We start from the raw sequence: 22,480 nt of genomic DNA, 5'->3' as shown, positions 1-22,480 counted from the left end.
CAGGGCTCTCTTTAACCCCGACTTGAGCACCCAGGGCCCCAGCTGAGAACTGGCCGAGTCGTGACAGCAGTGGAAAGGCACACGAGCGAGGGACGGACCCAGGAGGCCTTCGAAGGAAACAAAGCCTGGGAAAAGGTTTTGGAAAACTTCCCCCCCACACACCCAAAACGTAAAATTTCCTGATCCCTCCATTCAAATAACCCGTGTGAACGCGCGCAGCACGGACACGCGGGTTTTCCTCATCTCATAGAGCAGCATGTTTTGCATTTTCTGCCCCAATTCGAGCACCTTGGGGAGGTGGGACACCCCGCTTCCGCTACGGGAGGAGCAAAGCCAGGACGCCTGGGCCCCAGGCAGGGAGCTCGAGGGCCGGTAACCCCCCGTTACAGCAGGCAGCTAAAAAAAAGACCTTTTTAGGAGCAAAAAAAACAACAAAAAAAATCACTTTCCAGCAGAAGTCTGCCGAGGGACACGTCGGGAGGTCAGGCTCTCTTTTTATTAAATCAAAGGCGATTTCAAAATACAAAGTCACTTCAAACCAGAAATTAAAAAAAAAAAAAAAAAGGCAGAATATTTTCTTTTAAAAAGCTGAAAACGGCCCTTTTTTTTTTTTTTTTTTTGCTTCCGTAAACGAGGAGTTGGGGGGTGACAGCGCAGCCCCCCCCCCCCCGAGGTTCGGTACCATCCGGCCCGTCCGCGGAGGGGCGAGTCGTCCCTCCGCCGGACGGAGCCGACAGCGGCTTAGGCGAGAATTCGGGGAAACCCGGGTAAAAAGCTGCGGTTTTATTTTACAGTCGAACGCGACGGGCCGGGGCTCTGTACAGGGGGGACGACGACAGGCTCAGAAAACAGCGGCACCCATAAAAAACACTCCACAGCGCCGACGCGGCAGTAAAAAGACAGGAATATCAAAATTTCACTAGCTTTTTTTCCTACGACAACAGGTAAACGGCCCCGTTCGGGGGCTTTCCCCCCCCCCCCCACCTGCGCTTCGGGTTAAAGCGTTCCTGCTTTTCCGGGGGGGGGGAAAAAAGAGAAGAGTCTGGTGAGCGGGACGGGAACCATCCGCCTGGTTTTCCCGGCAGACGAGACGAGACCCCAAAGCAGCAGCCGCAGGGCGACGTCGCAGCTCCCCGGATCTGAGTCCCCATCCGCGAGTTTCCTCCCGCAGCTTCCAAAAAAAAAAACCAAAAACCACCCGTCACCGTCTCTTTTTAAAGGACGAAAGACCTCCTGGTCCCCGCAGCCCGGACCGGGCGTCCGACGAGACTTTTCCCTGCTCGAGGGGGATATCCGTACGTTAAAGCTGCAAGTCCCTCTCCGCCCGGCATTCCCCGGGGGAAGGAATACAAATAAAAAATAAGAATAGTAAAAACACACATTCTTTGAGCAAAAAAATCCAGCTTGGGAAAGGCCCAGGGAATTTCACACCTCCTTTTCTTCCTCCTCCACGCCGCACGCAAACCGCCACCGAAGCCCGAGCCGGCGGCCCGCTCACTTCCCCGGGATGTTTCCGGACGGGGTTAAATACTCGTTTCTAGATGCAGGCTCCATTTTCTTTTGTTTCCTTTTCTTTTTTAAACTACAAGTCAGATATTAAACGTCCTACGGGAAGATACAGAGACACAGGCGATACCACGGTCTCGACTACAACACGCGCGGGAAAAGCGGGCAGCACCGGCCGCGCTCCCGCCGCCGGCTGCAGATCCAAGACCCGGAGCCGCTCCCAGGGGATTTTCCCGGCGGAGACCGCCGCATAGGAGAGACGTAGCTTATTCCGCTTAATCTTTGGAGGAAAAACGAAATAATCGCTCCAGCAAAGCCACGTTCACGCGCGGGGAATTCACCCTCCCTAGGAAAACGGGAATAACCCGCCCGCCGCCCCGAAACGCATCCGGGTCGCGGCTGCCGACGGCGGCTCCTCGGCCCGATCCGGGGTGCGCGGGCGGCGATTTCTTTGGGTATCGGGGAGCGTCGGGAGCCGTTCGGGCTGGAGCCGGCCTCCGCGGCGCTCCCGCTCGCCCAGACGAGATTTGCTCCTCGAGGAGCAACCGGAAAATAGATTAAAAACAGGGTGGGGGGGAATAGTATTTACAAAGTCTACAGCTACCACCAGGCTATTTACAGGGCTATAAAAATAAGGAGGAAAAAAAAAAAGGGAAAAGCAGCCTGGGAATGAGATATGCAACGGCGGTTGCATGCTTAAAAAAAAAAAATTATCTCCGACGGATCCAAGACACACAGGTAGGAATGAGCCCCCTCGCGCCCCCAACACACGCCGGGACGGGGAGCCCTCCGAGGCTTCGCCCCGGTCCCGGAGGAAAGGGAAAAACCCCTTTCCGCCCTCAGTTTTAGCAGCCTCCGAGCGCCGGCCCAGCCGGGAAGCCCGCGCGGCTCCGGAAAAGCGGTGGGAGATCTCCGTTAAAAATAATATCAATAACGAGGTCGGGAAGGGGAGACGGCGGGGAAGGGCGGCAAGCAGGGAAAAACCCCGCGCGGGCACAGCGGGGAGAGGGCGGACACGGGGCAGCGTCGCCCGCCTGGCGAAACCGCCCGCTGGGGAGGCGGTTTTGTTAAAAAAAAAAAAAAAGACTTAAAAAAACCATTTTTTTCCCCGTTTTTTTTTTTTTTTTTTTTAAAAGGGGGAGGACAGAGGGGGCCGCGTTGCCCAGCTCCCTCCTTCCGCCAGCTCCACCAGGGCATCGCGGCGGGCGCTGCCGAGGGGGATAAAACCCGGCCGGCTGCCGGGAGGAGGAGGAGGAGGAAGGCGGGACGCGGGGCGGAGGGGAGCATCAGTTGATGAGGGAGGAGGTCTGGGCGCCCGACGGGGCGGCCGAGGGGAAGGAGGGATGGGGGAAGGCGCGGGAGGGGAAGGAGAGGGCCCAGGGCAGCTCCAGCGGGGCGCCCGAGAGGGAGGGGATGGGCAGGGGCGAGGGGGAGGCCGGGAAGGAGGGCAGCGAGGGCACGGGGGCGGCGAAGGAGGCCCCGGAGAAGGCGGCCGAGGCCTGCAGCGGGTTGGCGGCGGCGGCCGGGGCCGGGGCGCCCTTGGCCAGCGGCGAGGGCTTGTCGGCGGCGTGGGTGCGCTGGTGCCGGTTGAGGTGGGAGCTGCGGCTGAAGCACTTGCCGCACTCGGCGCACTTGTAGGGCTTCTCGCCGGTGTGCACCCGCTGGTGGATGGTGAGCTCGGAGCGCTGGATGAAGCTCTTGCCGCACTCGGAGCACTGGTAGGGCTTCTCGCCCAGGTGGGTGCGCTGGTGGGTGATGAGGTTGGAGCTGACGCTGAAGCACTTGCCGCACTCGCCGCAGCGGTAGGGCTTCTCGCCCGTGTGCATGCGCTGGTGGATGGTCAGGTCCGACTTCTGGATGAAGCTCTTGCCGCAGTCGCCGCAGGCGTAGGGCTTCTCGCCCGTGTGGATGCGCTGGTGCTTGACCAGGGCCGAGCGCTGGCCGAAGCCCTTGCCGCAGTCGGCGCACTTGTAGGGCTTCTCGGGCGGCGCCGGCGGCTCCTTGGCGCCGGCGGCCAGGCTCTTGCCGCAGTCCATGCACTGCTGGGCGCGGAGGCGCGGGTGCGACGCCGGGCCGGCGCTCAGGCTCTTGCCGCAGTCCGTGCACTTGCGGGGTTTGGCGCGGGGCGCCGGGCCGGCCGCGTAGCTCTTGCCGCAGTCGGCGCAGCGCTGGAGCCGCTGGCCGGCGTGCACCCGCTGGTGCTTCACCAGGGCGCCGCTTTGGCTGAAGCATCGCCCGCACTCGGAGCACTTGAAGAGCTTGCCGTGCTGGTGGGCGGCCAGGAAGCCCTCGAGATGCTCGGGGCAGCGGTAGGAGGCCTGCTCGGCGGCGTGGATCTTCTGGTGGCGGTCGAGGTGGGAGCTGACGCTGAAGCTCTTGCCGCAGTCGGGGCAGGTGTAGGGCCGCTCGCCGGTGTGGACGCGCTGGTGGCGCTCCAGGTCGGAGCGCTGGATGAAGCTCTTGCCGCAGTCGCCGCACTGGAAGGGCCGCTCGCCGGTGTGGATGCGCTGGTGCTGCGTGAGGTTGGAGCTGCGGCTGAAGCTCTTGCCGCAGTCGCCGCACTGGTAGGGCCGCTCGCCGCTGTGCGTCTTGCGGTGCTTGGAGAGCGAGGCCCGCTGGGCAAAGCACTTGCCGCACTCGGGACACTGGTGGGCCGTGGCGGCCGCCGCCGCCGCCGCCTCCTGCTGCTGCTGCAGGCGGGTGCGGGGCTGCGGCGCGGGGCCGGCGGCGTGGGGCCGGCGCGGGTCGCCGGCGTGGGTGCGCTGGTGGCGGTCGAGGTGGGAGCTGACGCTGAAGCACTTGCCGCACTGGCCGCAGCGGTAGGGCCGCTCGCCGGTGTGGACGCGCTGGTGGCGCTCCAGGTCCGACTTCTGGATGAAGCTCTTGCCGCAGTCGCCGCAGCGGAAGGGCCGCTCGCCGGTGTGGATGCGCTGGTGCTGCGTGAGGTTGGAGCCGCGGCTGAAGCACTTGCCGCAGTCGCCGCAGCGGTAGGGCTTCTCGCCGGTGTGGACGCGCTGGTGCTTGGCCAGGACGGAGCGCTGGCGGAAGCATCGCCCGCACTCGGCGCACTGGTGCGGCTTGTCCGCCGGCGCCCGGCCGCAACCCAAGCCCTTGCCGCACTCGGTGCAGACGCCGGCGCCCCGGGCCGCCGGCGGGCACCCGGCGCCCTTCTTGGCCGCACCGCGCCGGGGACCCTTGGCCTCCGGTTTGGCCGCCGGCGGGTTCTTGCGCTGCGGCGCCGGCTGCCCCTCGGCCCGGCACTGGCTCCCGCTGGCCTTGCCCTGGTCGGGATCCTCCAGCGAAGGCGCGGGCGACTCGGCTTTCTCCGAACCAGCCGGGGCAACCGGCTCCTCCTCTTCGTTCTCGCTCGCCGCCCCGTCGCCTGCAACGCGGAGCGGGGCCGCCAGTCAGCGGACGTCACCCCCATCCTTCCCAGGCCGATTTCCACGCGCCTCGACCCCGTTATAAATCACGTACGTCTCCCCGTGTTGGGGATGGAGCAGATCACCTTGAGGAGGCTCAGCTGGCACCCCTGGGAAACCTCCAGCCTCGGAGACCGGCCCCGAACGCCCCTCCACCTCGAAGCCTCCTTTGGCAGCACCCAACGGTTCGGCCGCGGCCCGTCCCCACTCACCTCCGTCCTTGGGGCTCTTGGGTGCTTTCTTGCGGCTCTTGCGCTTGCCCTCTTGGCTCTGCTCCCTCACCAGCTCCCGCAGCATCTTCTCCACCTGGGTGCGCCCGGCCGTTTGCAGGATGAGCCCCAGCTGCCGGCGGAGGTCGGGATTCATCCCGCCGTCGCTGGAGCCGGCCCCGGCCGAGCTCTGCACCTGGGGCGGCTCCAGCTGGCTCTGCTCACACTCCATGTCGACGCCTGCAAGAGCAACGCGGCCTCTGAGATGTCACCTCCAAAAAAAAATAAAAGAAAATACTGGAGCCGGAGGGATGGTGCCGAAGACGGACACGTTTCGGAGACTTACCGGAGACCATTCCCCGCCGCCGGTGCGACTCGGCGAAGGCCGTTATCCGAGGCCAGCTGATGGCGATCTCCTCCGCTGGAGGGGGCACGGAGCAGAGAGGGGTCAGACACCCACGGGCTCCCCATGGATTTTACCCCCGCGAGGTCCCAAAGGTCCAGCCGGCGACGTGGCCCACCCCGAGGAGCCCCCAGCCTACCCACGGGCTCACCAAACTCGGCGCCCAAGCCGGCAGCCCCAAGGGGCCTGCTCCCGAAACGGCCAAGATGGTCCTTCAGGAGACCTAAAGGACCTAAAGACAGACCTAGGATGGTCTTTCCTGCTGAGCCCTTCTCCGAGGGCGAAGCGCAGGCAGGGCAGCCGGGGGCGGCAGCCTGGGGGTCTCCCCAGCTGGAGCCCGGGCGGTTCGGGCGCCGGAAGAGCCCGGCACCTCCGCAAACTCCTGCCCGACCCCTTCGCCTCGGAGGCGAGATGTCAGCGGGACAACGCACGTGTCGGACGGGGTTGGGGCTCTTCCTTAGGGCGTGAAGGGACTTCCTTCGAGCTCGGCGGGTTTCGAGCTGCAGGATATGCTTCCCCCCCCCCCGTCTGCCCCCCCTTCCAGCTTCTCCGCGGGTTAATTCCTGGGGGATGCTGGCAGGGGGTCACCCCTCCTTCCCGCTCGGCAAGCGCGCGGCTCCGGGACCCAGGCGCCGAGCGCCACGACCTGCCGAGGGGCCCCCAGGTTTCGCACCCGGCCGGGAATGCAGGTTTAATGAAAAGCAGCTGGGCCTGGAATCCGCTCCGAGGCCGCCCGGCCCCCCGAGAGGGGCTCCGGCCTCGTTCGGCATCCCCCCTCGGCCGGGGGGACGACCCAGCCCACCTCCGCCAGGCGCCGCGCCGGAGCGGGGAGGAGGCCGGCCCCGCCGCCGATGCTCACCCAGGGAAATCACGTTCTCGTAGTTCTCCTGCATCGTGTCCCGGGGAAGGGGGACGGGGGTCCCGGAGCGAAGCGTCTCCCCTCAGCCAAAGGTCCCGCTGCCCTCGGATGCTCGCCGGCCCCTGGAAGAGGCAGAAGCCCCCGTGAGCGTCCCTGGGCGCCCTCGCACCCCACGCGGGCTGCGGGAAGGAGAGGGGGTGGCAGTGGGGACGGGTGCTCTCCAGAGCTGGGTGCCCACAGCACCCGGAGCTGGCTGCCTCGTTTCCTGGGATACCCAGAGCCGGGTGCCTTGACCCCCAGGGGGTCTGGAGCTGGGTGCCCCGCTCCTCGGGGTGCCTGGAGCCGCACGCCCGGCACCCAGAGCCGGGTGCCTCGCTCCTCGGGGTGCCTGGAGCCGCACGCCCGACACCCAGAGCTGGGTGCCCCGCTCCTCGGGGTGCCTGGAGCCGCACGCCCGGCACCCAGAGCCAGGTGCCCCGCTCCTCGGGGTGCCTGGAGCCGCACGCCCGGCACCCAGAGCCAGGTGCCTCGCTCCTCGGGGTGCCTGGAGCCGCACGCCCGGCACCCAGAGCCGGGTGCCTCGCTCCTCGGAGTGCCTGGAGCTGCATGCCCCATAGCCGGAGCTGTACACCCGGCTCCTCGGGGTGCCCAGAGCTGCATGCCCAGCACTCAGAGCTGGGTGCCCAGCTCTCCGAGGTGCCCAGAGCTGGATGCCCGGCTCCTCGGGGTGCCCAGAGCTGGATGTCCCATGCCTGAAGCTGCACGCCCAGCTCCTCAGGGTGCCCAGAGCTGGATGTCCCATGCCCAGAGCTGGGTGCCCACCTCCTCGGGGTGCCCAGAGCTGCACACCCAGCACCCAGAGCTGGGTGCTCGGCTCTTCGAGGTGCCCGGAGCTGGATGTCCCATGCCCAGAGCTGGGTGCCCACCTCCTCAGGGTGCCCAGAGCTGGGTGCCAGGCTGCTTGGGGTGCCCAGAGCTGCACACCTCGCACCCAGAGCTGGGTGCCCGGCTCTTCGAGGTGCCCGGAGCTAGATGTCCTGTGCCCAGCTCTGAGTCCCTGGCTCCTCAGGATGCCCAGAGCTGGATGTCCCATGCCTGGAGCTGCACGCCTGGCTCCTCGGGGTGCCCAGAGCTGGATGTCCCATGCCCAGAGCTGGGTGCCCACCTCCTCGGGGTGCCCAGAGCTGCACACCTGGCTCCTCGGGGTGCCCACCTCCTCGGGGTGCCCAGAGCTGGATGTCCCATGCCTGGAGCTGCACGCCTGGCTCCTCGGGGTGCCCAGAGCTGGATGTCCCATGCCCAGAGCCGGGTGCCCACCTCCTCGGGGTGCCCAGAGCTGGATGTCCCATGCCCAGAGCCGGGTGCCCACCTCCTCGGGGTGCCCAGAGCTGGATGTCCCATGCCCAGAGCTGGGTGCCCACCTCCTCGGGGTGCCCAGAGCTGGGTGTCCCATGCCCAGAGCCGGGTGCCCACCTCCTCGGGGTGCCCAGAGCTGCACACCTGGCTCCTCGGGGTGCCCACCTCCTCAGGGTGCCCAGAGCTGGGTGCCCGGCTCCTCGGGGTGCCCAGAACTGGATGTCCCATGCCCAGAGCCGGGTGCCCACCTCCTCGGGGTGCCCAGAGCTGCACACCTGGCTCCTCGGGGTGCCCGGCTCCTCGGGGTGCCCAGAGATGGGTGCCTGGCTCCTCGGGGTGCCCAGAGCTGGATGTCCCATGCCCAGAGCCGGGTGCCCACCTCCTCGGGGTGCCCAGAGCTGCACACCTGGCTCCTCGGGGTGCCCGGCTCCTCGGGGTGCCCAGAGATGGGTGCCTGGCTCCTCGGGGTGCCCAGAGCTGGATGTCCCATGCCCAGAGCCGGGTGTCCACCTCCTCGGGGTGCCCAGAGCTGCACACCTGGCTCCTCGGGGTGCCCACCTCCTCGGGGTGCCCAGAGCTGGATGTCCCATGCCTGGAGCTGCACGCCTGGCTCCTCGGGGTGCCCAGAGCTGGATGTCCCATGCCCAGAGCCGGGTGCCCACCTCCTCGGGGTGCCCAGAGCTGGATGTCCCATGCCCAGAGCCGGGTGCCCACCTCCTCGGGGTGCCCAGAGCTGGATGTCCCATGCCCAGAGCCGGGTGCCCACCTCCTCGGGGTGCCCAGAGCTGCACACCTGGCTCCTCGGGGTGCCCACCTCCTCGGGGTGCCCAGAGCTGCACACCCAGCACCCAGAGCTGGGTGCTCGGCTCTTCGAGGTACCCGGAGCTGGATGTCCCACACCCAGAGCTGAGTGCCCGGCGCTGCACGCCCCGCACCCGGAGCTGGGTGCCCACCCTCCTCCTCCTCGGCGCGCCCGACCCTCGCACCCCCGGGACACGCGAGCCCCCCGACCCGCCCCCCCCCCCAGCTCCCGCAGGTTTCGGGGCGCCGCACACAGCGCGGAGGCTGGAGGGGGCGAGCGGGGCGGGGGGCGCCCGGGGCCCCCCCGTTACCTGCGGGCTGCGGCGGGGCAGAGCCCGGGCGGGGGGCGCTGCCCCGGGGCGGGCTCCAGCCCGGCGCGGGCGCCCCGGGAGGCTCCGGGCGCTCGGCGCTGCCGGCACCGGGGCGCTCGGCGGTGGCTCCCGGCCGCGCACCGGTCCCGGTGGAGGCGGCTCCCCGTGTGACCCGGATACAGTGAGCAGCGAGAGCCGCGGCCCTCCTCCTCCCTCCCGCACCAGCCAGGGCCCTCTAGCGGCCCCCGCCTCCGGCCCGGCCCCCCCCCGGGACCCCCCGAGCCCACCCGGCCCCCCCCCAGCTGCGCCCCCCCACCGCCCGCCCCCTCCGCCGGGGAAGGGGCTCAACCCCTGTAGTAGACACCGGAGAATCCCCGGCGCCGGCCGCGCTTCCAGGGGGCACCCCGGGGGGGGGGGGCGGCTGTCCCCTCGGGGGGGTGGGGGGGACACTCCCCTCCCCTCGCACCCCTCTCCCCCCCGCAGGGCGACGGCTCGGGCCGCGGGGTCCCACCAGGACCCCCCCACCCCGCCCCGAGCGCTCCCCACATGCGGCGCCCGCCGGGACGAGCGGACCCCCGGACAGGGCGGGCGCTGCACCCCACGGAGCCGCGGCCGCTCCGAAAGCGCCCGGGGTGGGGCGACGGACCCTGCGCCCGCCAGCGCAACCGCAGCGTTAGACAGCGGAGACTCCACCCGGGGGGGAAGCCAGACGCCGCCGGCTCCGCGGTTCGAGCCGCAGGGCCCGGCCTCACCTGGGGCCCTGCGTTTTGCCGCTGGCCCTGTCCAGGCTTGAGCTGAACCCTTGCAGCGGGGGGGGGCGAGAGCACCCCGGGGGTCCCCAACCCTTCCCGGGGGGCTTCCCTTCCCTTAAAAACTCATCGATGCCAAGCGCGCCCGGGGAGCGGAGCAGGGCGCTCCAGCTCGGCGTTTCCCAGCTTTGCGCCGTGCAAAGGGAGCGAGGCGTCTCCCGGCCACGGGAGCGTTTCTCGGCACGCGCGGACGAGATGCTGCAACCGGGGTGGGGGCGACGGCGGAGAGCCCACCCGCTCGTAGCGTTCGCGCCGCCTGGGATCGCTCCTTCCGCTCCGTGCCCGCGTTGGCACGCGTAGCCCTGCGGCTCGCGTGCCCACGCATCCCTGCCTTCGGCTCTGCCTGGGACAGAAAGCACCGGCTGAGAATTAATGAGCCCTCTGGCCGTGAATTATAACTGTGCAATTAGGTAGAGTCACCGCTTTGCCAGCGGCGCGAAGGCGGGCGGGCGCAGAGCACGCGCTGCGGCGCGCCGGTCACCGCTGGATGTCTCCAGCATCGCGGGGAAACCCCAAACTTTCAGCAAAGTTTTGCTTCCTAATTCCCCGCTGCTTTCAAAGGGAAGAGGGGGAACCGAACGGGAGCTGCGGGAGCACGAGCACCCATCGAGGCGCAGCGGCTCCCCGAGGGCCCGGCCCGCGGTACCTGAGCCAGGCGAGCAGGGCGGCCGGCGGCGTTCCCGAGTCCGGGGACATCCGCGGGGATGAGGCAGGGCCGGGAACAAGCCAGCCTGTGGGTCAGGGTCCGGTTCAGCAGGCTCCATGGCTGCAGAGCTGGGGAAGGGGCTGAGGCCTCCAGGCTGAGCTTAAACAGAGCCCGGGGCCAGGGGCAGGGGGTGGGTGGGGGTCCCAGGTGGGGCTGCTCAGGGCCGTTAACGCCCCTTCGTGCCCTGACGGCATCAGCTCCCGCGTGAGCTTCCTTTGACCGCACGACGCGATGGGGACTCGGCTGCGGGGTGTTATTGTGCACGTAACGGTTGGGCGGTCTTGGACGCCTGGCGCCTCGGAGAGCTGGGCTCTGAATTACCGCGGGAGCCGCGGATGGGGCCGGGCCGCCCTGAGACCGCCGTTTGGGATACGCCGAAGGGACCTCGCCTGGAGCCGAGATCTCAGCGGGGCTCCGCTTCCCCGGGCGCCGAGCAGGTCTTGCCCGACGAGGCGAGTTTATTCAGGAGCGTAACGGCGGCCAGCGAAGCTCCGGCAGCAAAAGCCACAGGCGTTGCCTTGCGAGCAGCTCGGCGAGAGCTTTCCCCTTCCCCGGACGCGTGAGCCGCAGGCGCGATCCCCCCCCGCCACCCACCACCCACCCCCGGCGAGCACGCGCTCCGGGCGGCCGGGAAGACCTAAAGCCGGTGACTGCTAGCACCTCCTCGCCCCCCCGGGAGAAGGCTGCATCCCGAGCTCAGGGCTTGCAATATTTCCACTTGCTCTGGACGTTGTTGACGTAGCACCAGGTGTAGTCGTAGCTGTGGGTCCCGCAGAAGTGCTGGGGGGCGCAGCAGTAGTCCCAGTTGTCCTGGTCGTCCGTGTAGCACCAGAAGTACGTCTTGCCGTAGAGGCCGCAGGGGAAGCCGGCCCGGCACGGCTGCCCCTGGATCGTGACGGCTGAGTACCGGGGCGAGCAGCTGATCCGCTTGCCGTCACCCCGGTCGCAGGTGTGCGCCGCCTCGCCGGCCCTGACCGCGCACCGCGTGCTGCAGCACGGAGCCTGGTTCTCGCCCTTCTTCTCGGCCGAGTAGCACCAGCTGTAGGAGGAGTTGCCGTAGAAGCCGCAGGGCCACCCGTTGCAGGGCCACCCCTCGGCCGCCGTCATGGAGCCGGGCAGGTGCTTCTGCTCCTGCAAGACGCACTCCTTGGCCCAGGCGTCGGCGGGGAGGGCCGGGCCCCCCACGCTGTCCGCCCGCTGCAGCACGCAGGCCAGGGCGCCCTGGTTGTGCAGCTTGGTGAAGTACCGGTGCCACCTCATCAGGCTGGAGAAGGTCAAGGTGACCGCCACGTCCAGCTCCAGCTTCTGGTCCTCCTCGGAGCTGTCTGGCTCACCTGGATCTTTCCACACCTCTGCTGGAAAGGCAGAGGGGGCCAAGGCCAAGGCCTTTTTCACTGCTGATAAGATGTCCTGGACTTTGGGGCTGTGCGAGTTGCAGTCATCTGCAAAGATCTCAGTGGTCTCTGACGTCCCGTGTATGGCTGCCAACTTCTCCGCCAGCTTCTCCACCTGGAGGGCCTGGATCTTGGAACCCGCCTTGTTCTCTGCCAGGAAAGCCAGGGAGAACTTGTGCTCCGGCTTGGCGTTGTTGCAGCAAACGGCCGTCCAGATGTGGCGGGGCACCGTCACCTGGCGCAGCAGCCGCTCGCGGTCGCCTTCCATGTCGGCGGCGGCAGGGATGGCGTCGGCGCCGGGAGTCACCCCCGTCACCACGTAGGCGACGCTGCCATCGTGCCCGGAGCAGCTCTGCCACAGCTGGGTCTGCAGGACCTGCTGCAGCGCCTGCCAGTGCCCGTGGGCGAAGCAGGGCTCCAGGGGCACGGCGTTGGTGAGGGTGAAGGTGGCCACGCGGGTGGCGCCGCACTGGTGCGCCGCGGGGTTCAGCTGGCCCCGGCCGTAGGCCGTGTCCTCGTAGTGCTCGTTCAGCGCCTGGCTGAGCTTCCCTCTGCTGCGGCACACGCTGCACTCGCTCTCCGTGGCCATGTCCGGCGACATTTCCATGCTGACCAGCTACAGGAAAGCCGGAGAGCCCCGAGCCGGTCAGACACGCTCCGGTGCTGTAGGCGTCCCCCTCTCTCTTTTAGGAGAAGGCAGCAGCAAACCCCCAGCCGGTGGTCTCCATCCCCAAGACCCTCCTGGGAATTGCTGCTGCGGGAAACCCCCCCGCGTGCGTCCCCTCGGCCCTCCTCCGCTCGCCTCCTGCGACGGAGACCCCCTTCGCCACCCTCCTGCTGCCACGGGGCCCCCAGCCCCGGTTTGCGCCCTGCATCCCCACGCCGGGGACGCGACCCACCTGGGGCTCCACGAACCACTGGCTGCGGCGCAGCGCCTGCCCCGGGCACAGCTCCGTGCTCAGGATGTAGGCAGACCAGTGCGGGATGAAGCGTTCCTGGTCGTAGAGGGTGGCGAAGTGGGACTGGCCGCGGTGCTGCTGGCAGATCTTGGTGGCGGACGCCGAGCCCAGCTGCTTGGGTGCCAACCCCTGGTAGAAAAAGTAGTGGCACTCGCTGAACGAGCCCACCTTGGCCAGCACGGGTCCTGCCCCCAGGCAGAAGCAGCCCAGGAGCCAGAGCATCTCCATGGCGGGAGGCGATGTGCCGGCTCCCCACCAGCCTCACCGGTATTTGTGGGATTCGCCTCCCGCCCCGTGAGCCGGAGGCTGGGGGCGGACGCCCGGCGGGGAGGAGCCGAGCCAAGACGCGAGCGGGGAGATCTGGCAGCGGTGCTGCCCGTTTCCTGGCCGGGCCGTGGGGCATCTGCTGCTTTTGGGAAATGAAGCAATCGGACCTTTTGGTCCGATTTTGGACCTCGCAAATCAGCTGCCGCCCTCCTGATACACCCAGTGTAAAAGCCTCCAGCTGTCCCCACCTGGACCCGGAGGTAAATGAATGTCCGAAGGCCTCCACGTGCTCCATCGGTGACCGGGACGCCTGAGGCTCCCACCGTGGGGATCGCTCCTCTACTTTGCAAGCTTGGCCAGGTCGGTGCAATGATTTTCTGTTCATTTAGACAAGCTTTTGGCAAAGACACACAGCAGCTGAGCAAGCTTTACGTGCTGTCAGGCCTTGGGCACGGCAAGATGTTGATGTGACCTGCTGCTCCAGGGAGCAAAGCCCTGTTCGTGTCTGCAGGGACTGCTGTTTTCTCTGGAAAAAGAGTGATCCAACTATTGCAAAAAGACCATCCAACACTTACAGAGGCCCTCAAAGAGCAGCGGCAACCCAAGATAGCTTTGAATTTAGCCCTGCTTGGAGCAGGGGCTTGGACCAGAGCCCTCAAGAAGTCCCTGCCCATCTCCGCCTTTCTGCCCTGAGGTCTACGACCTCAGCAGAAACCCCTTTCCACAGCAAGAGGCTCCTGCTAGCATCAGGTGTGCCATGCCTCAACTGAACCATCTCCTCTCCACTCCTGATGTTTTCTCCACGTAGATTAAGCTGTCTCCATCAGTAGATGAAGCCATTCCCCTGGGACTGCAGCCCCTTTCAGCCTGGGGTCACCTGTGAAAGCCCAGGGTGTTTGCGTTCGGGCGTCTCGGCCAACAAAGACCTAAACCCGGACGCGGGGTCACTCCGGGTTTGCGACTCCACCCAGCACTTTGTCACGTGGAGCTGGCCTGGAGGTCAGGCAAGGGACAACCTCTATTAGTCTTTCTCTGCAATTCAGAGAGACAAGCCATGAGCCTTTGAGTAATGAGGAAAAGCAATTTTTGGAGAACGTCTCGAGCCAAACAGCGCCCACGGATGTGCAGGGAGTGCCAAGTGATAATGTAGAGAAGAAGGAATAACCCACGGGGTCTATCCCTCAAGATTTGGCCTTGACCCGCTCACCTCATAGCAGCTTTGCTGGACCGTGCCACATGGCTAGGACCATGCCTGAGTCAATAAGCAGCAAGAAGAGGGGTCTGAAGTACCTGAGTGGCCAGTCCAAAGACCCTCCCTCCTTCCCCTTCCTCTGCTCTTCTCGAGGAATCATCTGAGATGGAAGATTTTTTTAAAGACGCAAACATCAGTTCTTTCAAATCACAATTTTAAATCAGTTCCAAAGCCAGGAAAATAACAATAAGAGATTTTCAAAAGAAAACGAGAGAGAGTATAGAATTTCCAGATAAATTCTGGAAAAAGGAATGGTTTTGTCCCGGGGGAAATTCTGATTCCTTGTTGAGAAATGAAATGTCAGATTATTTTTATTATACAAAAGAATGAACAAACAGGACAATTAACACAAGAAAATCTGCCCGAAGGTTAGTAGCAAAAATAGGTGGATTCAGAATTTCATTTCATTTCATTGAAGGATGGAAATCACTGAAGGAAACGGGCGCACTCCACAAGCGCAGGTGACAGGTCAATAAAGACATTCCCTTGCAAAAGGGTATGCTGAAAAACCGCCAGAACACATGAACTTTTTCTCAAGGAACTTTTCTCAAGGAACCTGTCAAGCTCTGGTCATGCTAGGTCCCACCGGGCACATGTTGTGACCAACCCACTATTGCTGGAGGACGTTCTGGAGGTGCAGAGGCTCTCTTCAACTGCTAGAAGAGAAAACTGCTCCTTCCTAAGACATTGGAGAAGTGTTTTGGGCATCTCTGAATGCCCAAAGGCCAACAGGGGAGGCAAGAGCTGAGGGTGCATCAGCAGCCCCCAAGGCGCCATGGTGAGAACGCAGTGACGTGGGTCCCAGCAGCCCTGGCTTCCCTCAACTCCTACCCCCGTCCCCCCAAGGCCCTCTCCTTGCAGTGACCTGGCGTTTGATATAGGAAGGCCAGCCCAGCACGAGGACATGGCCAGGCAGGACAGCCGCGCGGTGGGAACCACGCAGTCGTGCTCAGGGCTCTGCGACTCTCCTGGTGCCAAGGGAGCACTCAGCTTCCTAGCTGCAAAAGTGTCTGCCATTTTGGAGATAACTACGCAGGCCAAGAAGCTGGGGCAAGTAGTCCAACGTTTCACCTCCCAGGAGCCCAGAACTGGAGGCCAAAAGCTGTTTTCCTGACGATCTCGTGAAAAAATGAGGAATTACCTTCCAGCCTGAAGATGCAGAACTCCCCAGAGCTTTCTGCTAGAGACTGACTCATCGTCCCCCCTCACAAGTGTTGCTCCACCCTTCCAAGCAGCATCTAGATATCAGCGCTACAGTAAAACTTGGGTTCCTTTTCCACACTCAAGTTCCTGGGAAGAGGCATAAGATAAGGAAATGCCAAAGCAGCTGCAAAACAAGCCTCCCTAGGGCTAGCTTAACCCCAAACAAGCTGGGCCTGGACTTTGTGCTTACCCAGCCAAGCAAGAGCAGAGTGCTGCGCTGTTTACATTCACAAATGAAGTCAGTGTCAGGAAGTCCAGGATTCTTCCAATACTCATTGCTTATTTACCCTAGGAGAATATTCTCCCAGGAGAATAAGCTTCACTTTTTGGAATGCACCATGGAGCAAGTAGCAGGTGACTAAGAAGCAGAAATCAGGGTCGTTCAAATTCTCGAGCCACTTGCATTTTCCTAGGGCACGACTGCACGGGAGCCAATGTCCTGGGACGTGAATCGCTTGCAAGACAATACTGCAAGTTCAGGATATAGATGTGAGTTCAGATAATTGAACTTCACTGACAGAATTGCTGCTTTCATCCCTTTGAATTAATAAATTTGATTACTGGCAAAGGGCAGCCAAGCGAGCTCTGTCATCCAGAATAACTGCAGACCTCAAAAGAGCTCTGCTTTCAACTGAGCCCATGTTGGTGTTCCCTGGCTGCAGTGGACAGGCATCCTTACTAGAGCCTACTCAGCTAATTGGTGGACTTGAATTAAGTCAGTGACTTAATCTCCACCAGATATCCATGAGCAGATCTGCACTGAAGACATCTCTATTGGAGACACCTCAATAGAGATCCCTGCTGGAGATCTCTATCGGTCCTCGCAGCAGAGGGAGGCCACCAGTGAAGTCCCTCAGGACCTTCACAGGGATTTGTGTCCTCCAACCCATCAACAAACCACCTGGAGGAAGGGGCGAGCAGTGGTGCAGGGAACACCACTGATGACCCAAAGTCACCCTTGGTGGAGCTAAAATTGCAGGGCGCGGGTAGTGCAGAAGCGAGGCAAGAGTAGGAGCTGGCCTGGCCATCAAGTCTTTGTAGATTTGCAGTGAAAGCGTTAGCTCCCCATGGGATGACGCTGGCCCGAGACGGTGGGGAACACGGAGCTCCCACCGATGCAACGGGGAAGTCAGTGTCACCTGAAGGCAGCTATAAAACATAAAAGTTCACGCAGCACCAAGAGCTGGTCGCTGCTAGCCTGAGCATCTTGGGACCCGCGTTGAGTTGGGCGGGCGCAGACGTTGCTAGAGCGCGCCAGCATGGATCGCCACAGAGCTGAACCCAAACCCGGATTTTAACGGGAATAACCCAGGACACCACTCTAACCTCTGCTTTTCTGCATCATCACAGTGGGGATTCGCAGGACGAGGCAAGCCTTCCTTTCAAAGAGACACAAACCACACCCAGGAGGCTTTTCGCTAGGCTATTTTATTCACAATACAAACACAGTTCCTGCTTATCTTGAACAGAGATGGATCAGACAGCCAGGACAGCAACGAAGTCCACGCCGCTCCCAAAACCCCAGCTGGACCAGCGGAGAGATTGGGCTCGCGAACCAAGCTCCGTCTCTGCTGCCCCGCACAGAAAGAGCTCCTCGCTGCCGGGAGCTGGAAAGGAGACCCGCGGGAAACCGAAAACCTCAGGGAAAACCCCAGACCTGCACTCTGCTCCTGTCTCCGAGATAGGGCACGACGGAGGTTATCGCTGCGTGGCTTTGCCGTGGGAACGTCTGGCTTCCTCCAGCTTGGCTGGAGGACTTTTTCAGCCTCAGGTCCCGTCTCCTCTCCATCACTGGTGGGTTTCCACTGCAAGCCAAGAGATCACTGGGCACAGATACGGCCCACCAGCAAGAAACGCGATGGGGTCCATCGAGTTTGGTCTTCCCGTGCAACCCCGAAGCATTCGCGTGCTGGCAGCCGCCTGGGGTGGTCAACCCGTGGGGCTACACCACCTAGAAACGGGAACCCTACCCCAAAACTGTACTCCCAATGCCCGCCAGGAAACCCCTGCAGCGCATCCCGGGCTGTCACGTTGGCCAAAGCCGACTTCCTAAATCCCCAGCTGGGCTCCCACTGAATAAATAGAATAAATAGATTAAATAAAGCGCTCGCTTCATGGTCTGCTGGGTCCAAACCCAAGTGGCACAAGACAAGACGCCCCCGGCTAGTTCCTTAACAACAAAGCCACAAAAGCTGGATCGCGCGTGCCGGAGGACAGGGAGCGTCGCTACGTCGCAGAATCAGGCCCGTGCCCGGATCCGAGGGTACGGACCCGTCACTCAGGAGGTCTCAAACCTCGGGGGCTCCCGGCTCGTCGCGCTCTTGGGCCGCGGGGAATTGCTGACCTGGAAACGGGGTCAGCATGGGGCCATGTCCCTTTTCACGATTTAGACACAGCTTAAAACGACTATGGAGAAAGGACTTGGTTTTGACCAGGTACGCAGTGGGGAGGGTGGGGGGGGAAAAAGAAAAAAAAAAAAAATCGGTTTATACCTGCCGAGAATTTGCCAAAAACGGGTCTCCGCTGTACGTTCCTGCTCCGATCCGGTGCAACTCGAGAGCGTTGCGGTTCCCAGAGGAGACGGCTTATTTGAGGAGCAAACAGCCTCCTTTCCTTGGCACAGAGCGGCCCGAGAGCAACAGCCTTCCCCTTTCCCTTTTGGATTAAGGCCAAACCCGGCCCGCAGCCTCCGAGGAGATTTCCCCGCGGCCGCGCGGGGAGACGCCGTCGCTGTCCCGTCCGTCCCGTAAGCCGCCGAGCGGCTCCTCTGCTCCCCGTCCTGCTCCTCTCCGAACCCGGGCCGGTTCTGGAGGGTCCCGCGGGGGGCTCCTCTCCGAGCTCCTCCTATCATCATCCCGGCAGACGAGGCGCGGAGCCGCAGGGAAGGGAGCAACATCCCGCCCGGCTCCTCCAGCCGCCGTCTCCCCCGTCCGCCCGGTCCTCCGACACACGCCAACCTCCGTCACGTACCAACTCTCTCTCCCCGACGCCAACCGCAGCCTTCGAGTCCCCTTTTGGGGCCTTTCCCCACCATTCCCAAACGCTGCCTCAACCTTCCCGCGTTTCCCCTGTCTCCGGGCGCTCGGCACCACCCCTTCCCACAGCCGCGAGGCCGCCGGTGGGATTTCTTCTTGGCTAACACAAGGACGAGCAGGAGAGGAGCTCCCCCGCCAGCGCTGCTGGGATTTCCCCGTTTCCCCTTGGCAGGATTTCGTCTGATTTTCCGGAGGGGCGAGAGAAAGGCGGCGATAATCCCGCGGCGGGGACCGCTCTCCCCCTCCGGTTTCTACCGCGCGCTGAGCCCCCAGCCCCATCTCCATCCAGCTCTCCTCACCTATCTAACCTACCTTCCTAATCTACCCTACAAAACTACGTCCTCGGGGCTGGATCTGAAGCCTGCGAGGGCCGACGCAGGCTCGGGATCTACGCTGCGCCCATCTCCGCGGCGTCGGGGCGCCTCGCCCACGGCCGCGGGGGCTGCCCAGGGCATGGCGGTGAGCCCGGAGTCACCGTCTCCCAGCCCGGAGAGCAGGTCAACCCCGCTCCAGGGGCTTCCCTCTCCCCGGCTCGGTTAATAGGGCGCGAGCTCGTCGGGCGGCTCCTCCAGCGGCTTCTCCTCGCTGTGGCTCCGGAGGTGGCGGTAGAGGTGGGAGCTGACGCTGAAGCGGCGGCCGCACTGCGGGCAGGGGAAGGGCTTCTCGCCCGTGTGCGTGCGCCGGTGCTTGGCCAGCGCGGAGCCGTCGGCGAAAGCCTTGCCGCAGTCGGGGCAGGCGTGCCGGGGGCCGTCGCCGGCGTGGGCGCGCTGGTGCTTGTGGAAATGCAGGGTGCTGTTGAAGCTCTTGCCGCAGTCGGCGCACACGTGGGGCTGCCCGCCGGCGTGGGTGCGCTGGTGCCGGTAGAGGTGGGAGGTCCGGCCGAAGCGCTTGCCGCAGTCCCCGCACTGGTAGGGCCGCTCGCCGGTGTGGATGCGCTGGTGGCGCTCCCAGTGGGAGCTCCAGGAGAAGCTCTTGCCGCAGTCGCCGCAGCGGTAGGGCTTCTCGCCGCCCTGGCCGCCGTGCAGGTTGCGCCGGTGCCGGGCGTACTGGGCCCGGGCGCCGAAGCTCTTGCCGCACTCCTCGCAGTGGAAGGGGCCGTCGCCCAGGTGCAGGCGCTGGTGCTTGACCAGGGCCGGCCCGTCGCTGAAGCCCTTCCCGCACAGGGTGCACTTGTAGGGCCGCTGGCCGGTGTGGGTGCGCTGGTGGCGGTCGAAGTGCAGGATGCTGTTGAAGCTGCGGCCGCAGTAAGTGCAGATGTAGGAGCGCCCGCCGGCGTGGGTGCGCTGGTGCCGGTAGAGGTGGGAGCTGCGGCTGAAGCACTTGCCGCACTCGGGGCACTTGTAGGGCTTCTCGCCGGTGTGGATGCGCTGGTGCCGGTCGAAGTGGGAGCTCCAGGAGAAGCTCTTGCCGCAGTGGCCGCACTGGAAGGGCAGGCGGCCCGTGTGCAGCCGCTGGTGGGTCACCAGCTCCGTGTTGCGGCGGAAGCTCTTGCCGCACTCGTCGCACTTGTAGGGCAGCCCGCGCGGGTGGGCGGCCCGTTCGGCGGCGGGCGCCGGGGGGCCGGCCCGCTCGGCGGCGTGGGCCCGCTGGTGCCGGTACAGGTTGGAGCTGACGTTGAAGCTCTTGCCGCAGTGGAGGCAGAGGAAGGGCTTCTCGCCCGTGTGCGTGCGCCGGTGCTTGCTGAAGTGGGAGCTGCAGCTGAAGGTCTTGCCGCACTCGCCGCACTCGTAGCTCTTCTGCAGCACGATGATGCTCTTGAAGTTGGGGAAGGTGGCGGCCCCGGGGCCGGCTTTGCCGCCCCGCCGCGGCTGCTTGCTGGGCGAGTCGATCTGCTGCACCACCGTCCAGCGCAGGCTCTCGCACGTCGGGCTCTGCTCGCCCGGCGCCGGCGGGGAGGCCCCCTCGGGGTGGCCCAGCAAGGCGGCCGCGTCCAGCTCCACGATCTCGGGGCCGTCCGCATCCGGGGCCTCTTCCTCATGGTCGCTCGGCGTCCCGTCGCCTGCTGGGATGGCGGGGAAGAGAGGGGGAGAATCCAGCCAGGAGTCGCTCCTGGGGCCACCCACACCCAATCCATGGGATAGGGAAGAAACCGGGTCCTCGGCTCCATCCCCTCCAAGCCAGGCTCAGGGGGAGCCTCCCAGCTCCACCCCAAAACTCCTCAAGCCTCATCACAAGTCCTCGGGGCAGGGACCAAGGACACAGGGCTCTTCCCCATGCTCCATTGCGGGGATCGGGCTGAAACGTGGGACCTGGGTGCTCAGGGGGGTCCCAGGGCCAGGTCTCCGGCTCCTTCCGAGGGCTGGAGTCAGGCAAGATGCTCCCAACCCTCCTCAACCACTTACTCAGGGTCACCAGGGTGTCGTAGTCCTCCTGCACGTCACCCTCATACAGCACCTTCTGGTCCCGGTCCACCGCGTCCCACGGGTCCATGGCCCGCTCCCTCGCCTCGGCCAACGCAGCAGGTCCCTGCAAGGCCAAGGGTGCCCTGGTCACCCCCTCTCGGCCCCCTAGAAGCGGCCCAGGGCCCCGATGGGTGGCAGGTGCTGATGCTTGCTGGGTGACTTGTCCTTGGGGCACAGCAGGTCCTGATGCCAGCACCGGTTGGGGGCACCGAGGCCAGTACAGGACGGGGAAGGCACTTTGGGGTCGGAAACAACCCAGACCCCCAGACCCAGTGCAGCATGGAGGAGACACCCCAAATCCTGACACCCACCAGGTCCCACCACCCTGTCAGGCGTCTCGAGGTCAGTATGGGATGGAGGAGACACCCTGAGGCCAGATCCTCACCGGGTCCCACCACCCTGTTGGGCACCCAGAGATCATTGCAGAGCAGGTAGGACACCCCAAAACCCAACTGTGCCAGCTCCCACCACCCCATCGAGCCCCCCCAAACCCCAACACCCCATCAGGTCCCACCACCCCATCGGGCACCCTGAACCCCGAGCCCCATCGGGTCCCGCTGCCCCGTCAGGCACCCCGAGCCCCACCAGGTCCTGCCACCCCATCAAACGCCCCAAGCCCTGCCAGGTCCCACCACCTTGTCAGGCATCCCAATCCCTGCTGGCTCCCACCACCCCGTTGGGCACCCTGAGCCCTGTCAGGTCCCACCACCCTGCGGGGCACCCCGAGCCCCACCAGGTCCCGCCACCCCATCAAACGCCCCAAGCCCTGCCAGGTCCCACCACCCCATCAAACGCCCCGACCCCCGCCGGGTCCCACCACCCCGTCGAGCGCCCCGACCCCCGCCGGGTCCCACCACCCCGTCGGGCCCCGATCTCCACCGGGTCCCGCTGCCCCGTCGAGCGCCCCAAGCCCTGCCGGGTCCCGCCGCCCCGTCGGGCACCCCGACCTCCACCGGGTCCCACCACCCCGTCGGGCCCCGACCTCCACCGGGTCCCGCCACCCCGTCGGGCACCCCGAGCCCCGCCGGGTCCCGCCGCCCCATCGAGCGCCCCAACCCCCACCGGGTCCCGCCGCCCCGTCGGGCACCCCGACCCCCGCCGCCCCGTCGAGCGCCCCGAGCCCCGCCGGGTCCCGCCGCCCCATCGAGCGCCCCGACCCCCGCCGGCTCCCACCGCCCCGTCGGGCCCCGATCTCCACCGGGTCCCGCCGCCCCATCGGGCACCCCGACCCCCGCCGGGTCCCGCCGCCCCGTCGGGCCCCGATCTCCACCGGGTCCCACCGCCCCGTCGGGCACCGATCTCCACTGGGTCCCACCGCCCCGTCGGGCGCCCCGACCCCCACCGGCTCCCACCGCCCCGTCGAGCGCCCCGACCCCCGCCGGCTCCCACCGCCCCGGGAGCAGGCGGCTGCGGGGCGGCGGCCCCGGCCCCGGCCCGACGGCGGCCCCGACGCCGCCGTTACCTGCGGCCGGCGGGCACAAAGGAGGCGGCGAGCGGGCGGCGGTGCCCGCTCGGCGGCTGACGGCGCGGCCCCCCTTCCTGTCCCCCCTCCCCGCCGCGGCCCCGGCTGCTCCATCCCCTTCCTG

The 22,480-nt window shown here is 65.4% G+C and overlaps 2 protein-coding genes across 2 annotated transcripts; both read right to left on the bottom strand.

Annotated features, from left to right (window-relative positions):
* Positions 1-453: 453 nt before the first annotated feature.
* LOC138063849 (zinc finger protein 585A-like) lies at positions 454-22,458 on the bottom strand. The gene is made up of 4 exons (XM_068923982.1): positions 22,357-22,458; positions 20,835-20,958; positions 19,079-20,494; positions 454-4,594 (listed from the first exon to the last, which is right to left on the bottom strand). The coding sequence occupies exons 2-4, from the start codon at positions 20,920-20,922 to the stop codon at positions 2,793-2,795; spliced, it is 3,306 nt and encodes a 1,101-aa protein (XP_068780083.1). The 5' UTR covers positions 20,923-20,958; positions 22,357-22,458; the 3' UTR covers positions 454-2,792.
* Positions 10,786-13,004, bottom strand: LOC138063839 (uncharacterized). Its single transcript, XM_068923938.1, has 2 exons — positions 12,676-13,004; positions 10,786-12,392 (listed from the first exon to the last, which is right to left on the bottom strand). Exons 1-2 carry the CDS (start codon positions 12,961-12,963, stop codon positions 11,079-11,081), a joined length of 1,602 nt encoding a protein of 533 aa, XP_068780039.1. The 5' UTR covers positions 12,964-13,004; the 3' UTR covers positions 10,786-11,078.
* Positions 22,459-22,480: the final 22 nt, after the last annotated feature.

This window comes from Struthio camelus, chromosome 36 (genome assembly GCF_040807025.1).
Source record: "Struthio camelus isolate bStrCam1 chromosome 36, bStrCam1.hap1, whole genome shotgun sequence".
Classification (NCBI taxonomy): Eukaryota; Metazoa; Chordata; class Aves; order Struthioniformes; family Struthionidae; genus Struthio; species Struthio camelus.
This window is presented reverse-complemented; position numbering and strand designations above follow the sequence as displayed.

Bases quoted from the DNA above. Each gene is read 5' to 3' on its own strand.
- LOC138063839 (XM_068923938.1), bottom strand. From the start codon at position 12,963: ATGGAGATGCTCTGGCTCCTGGGCTGCTTCTGCCTGGGGGCAGGACCC. The intron at 12,393-12,675 runs GTGGGTCGCGTC...GCTTTCCTGTAG, and splicing joins AGTGGTTCGTGGAGCCCCAG to CTGGTCAGCATGGAAATGTC.
- LOC138063849 (XM_068923982.1), bottom strand. From the start codon at position 20,922: ATGGACCCGTGGGACGCGGTGGACCGGGACCAGAAGGTGCTGTATGAG. The intron at 20,495-20,834 runs GTAAGTGGTTGA...CCGCCATCCCAG, and splicing joins CGACACCCTGGTGACCCTGA to CAGGCGACGGGACGCCGAGC. The intron at 4,595-19,078 runs GCGAGGAGAAGC...GCGGCCGGGCGC, and splicing joins CCGCCACCTCCGGAGCCACA to CGGCGGACAAGCCGCACCAG.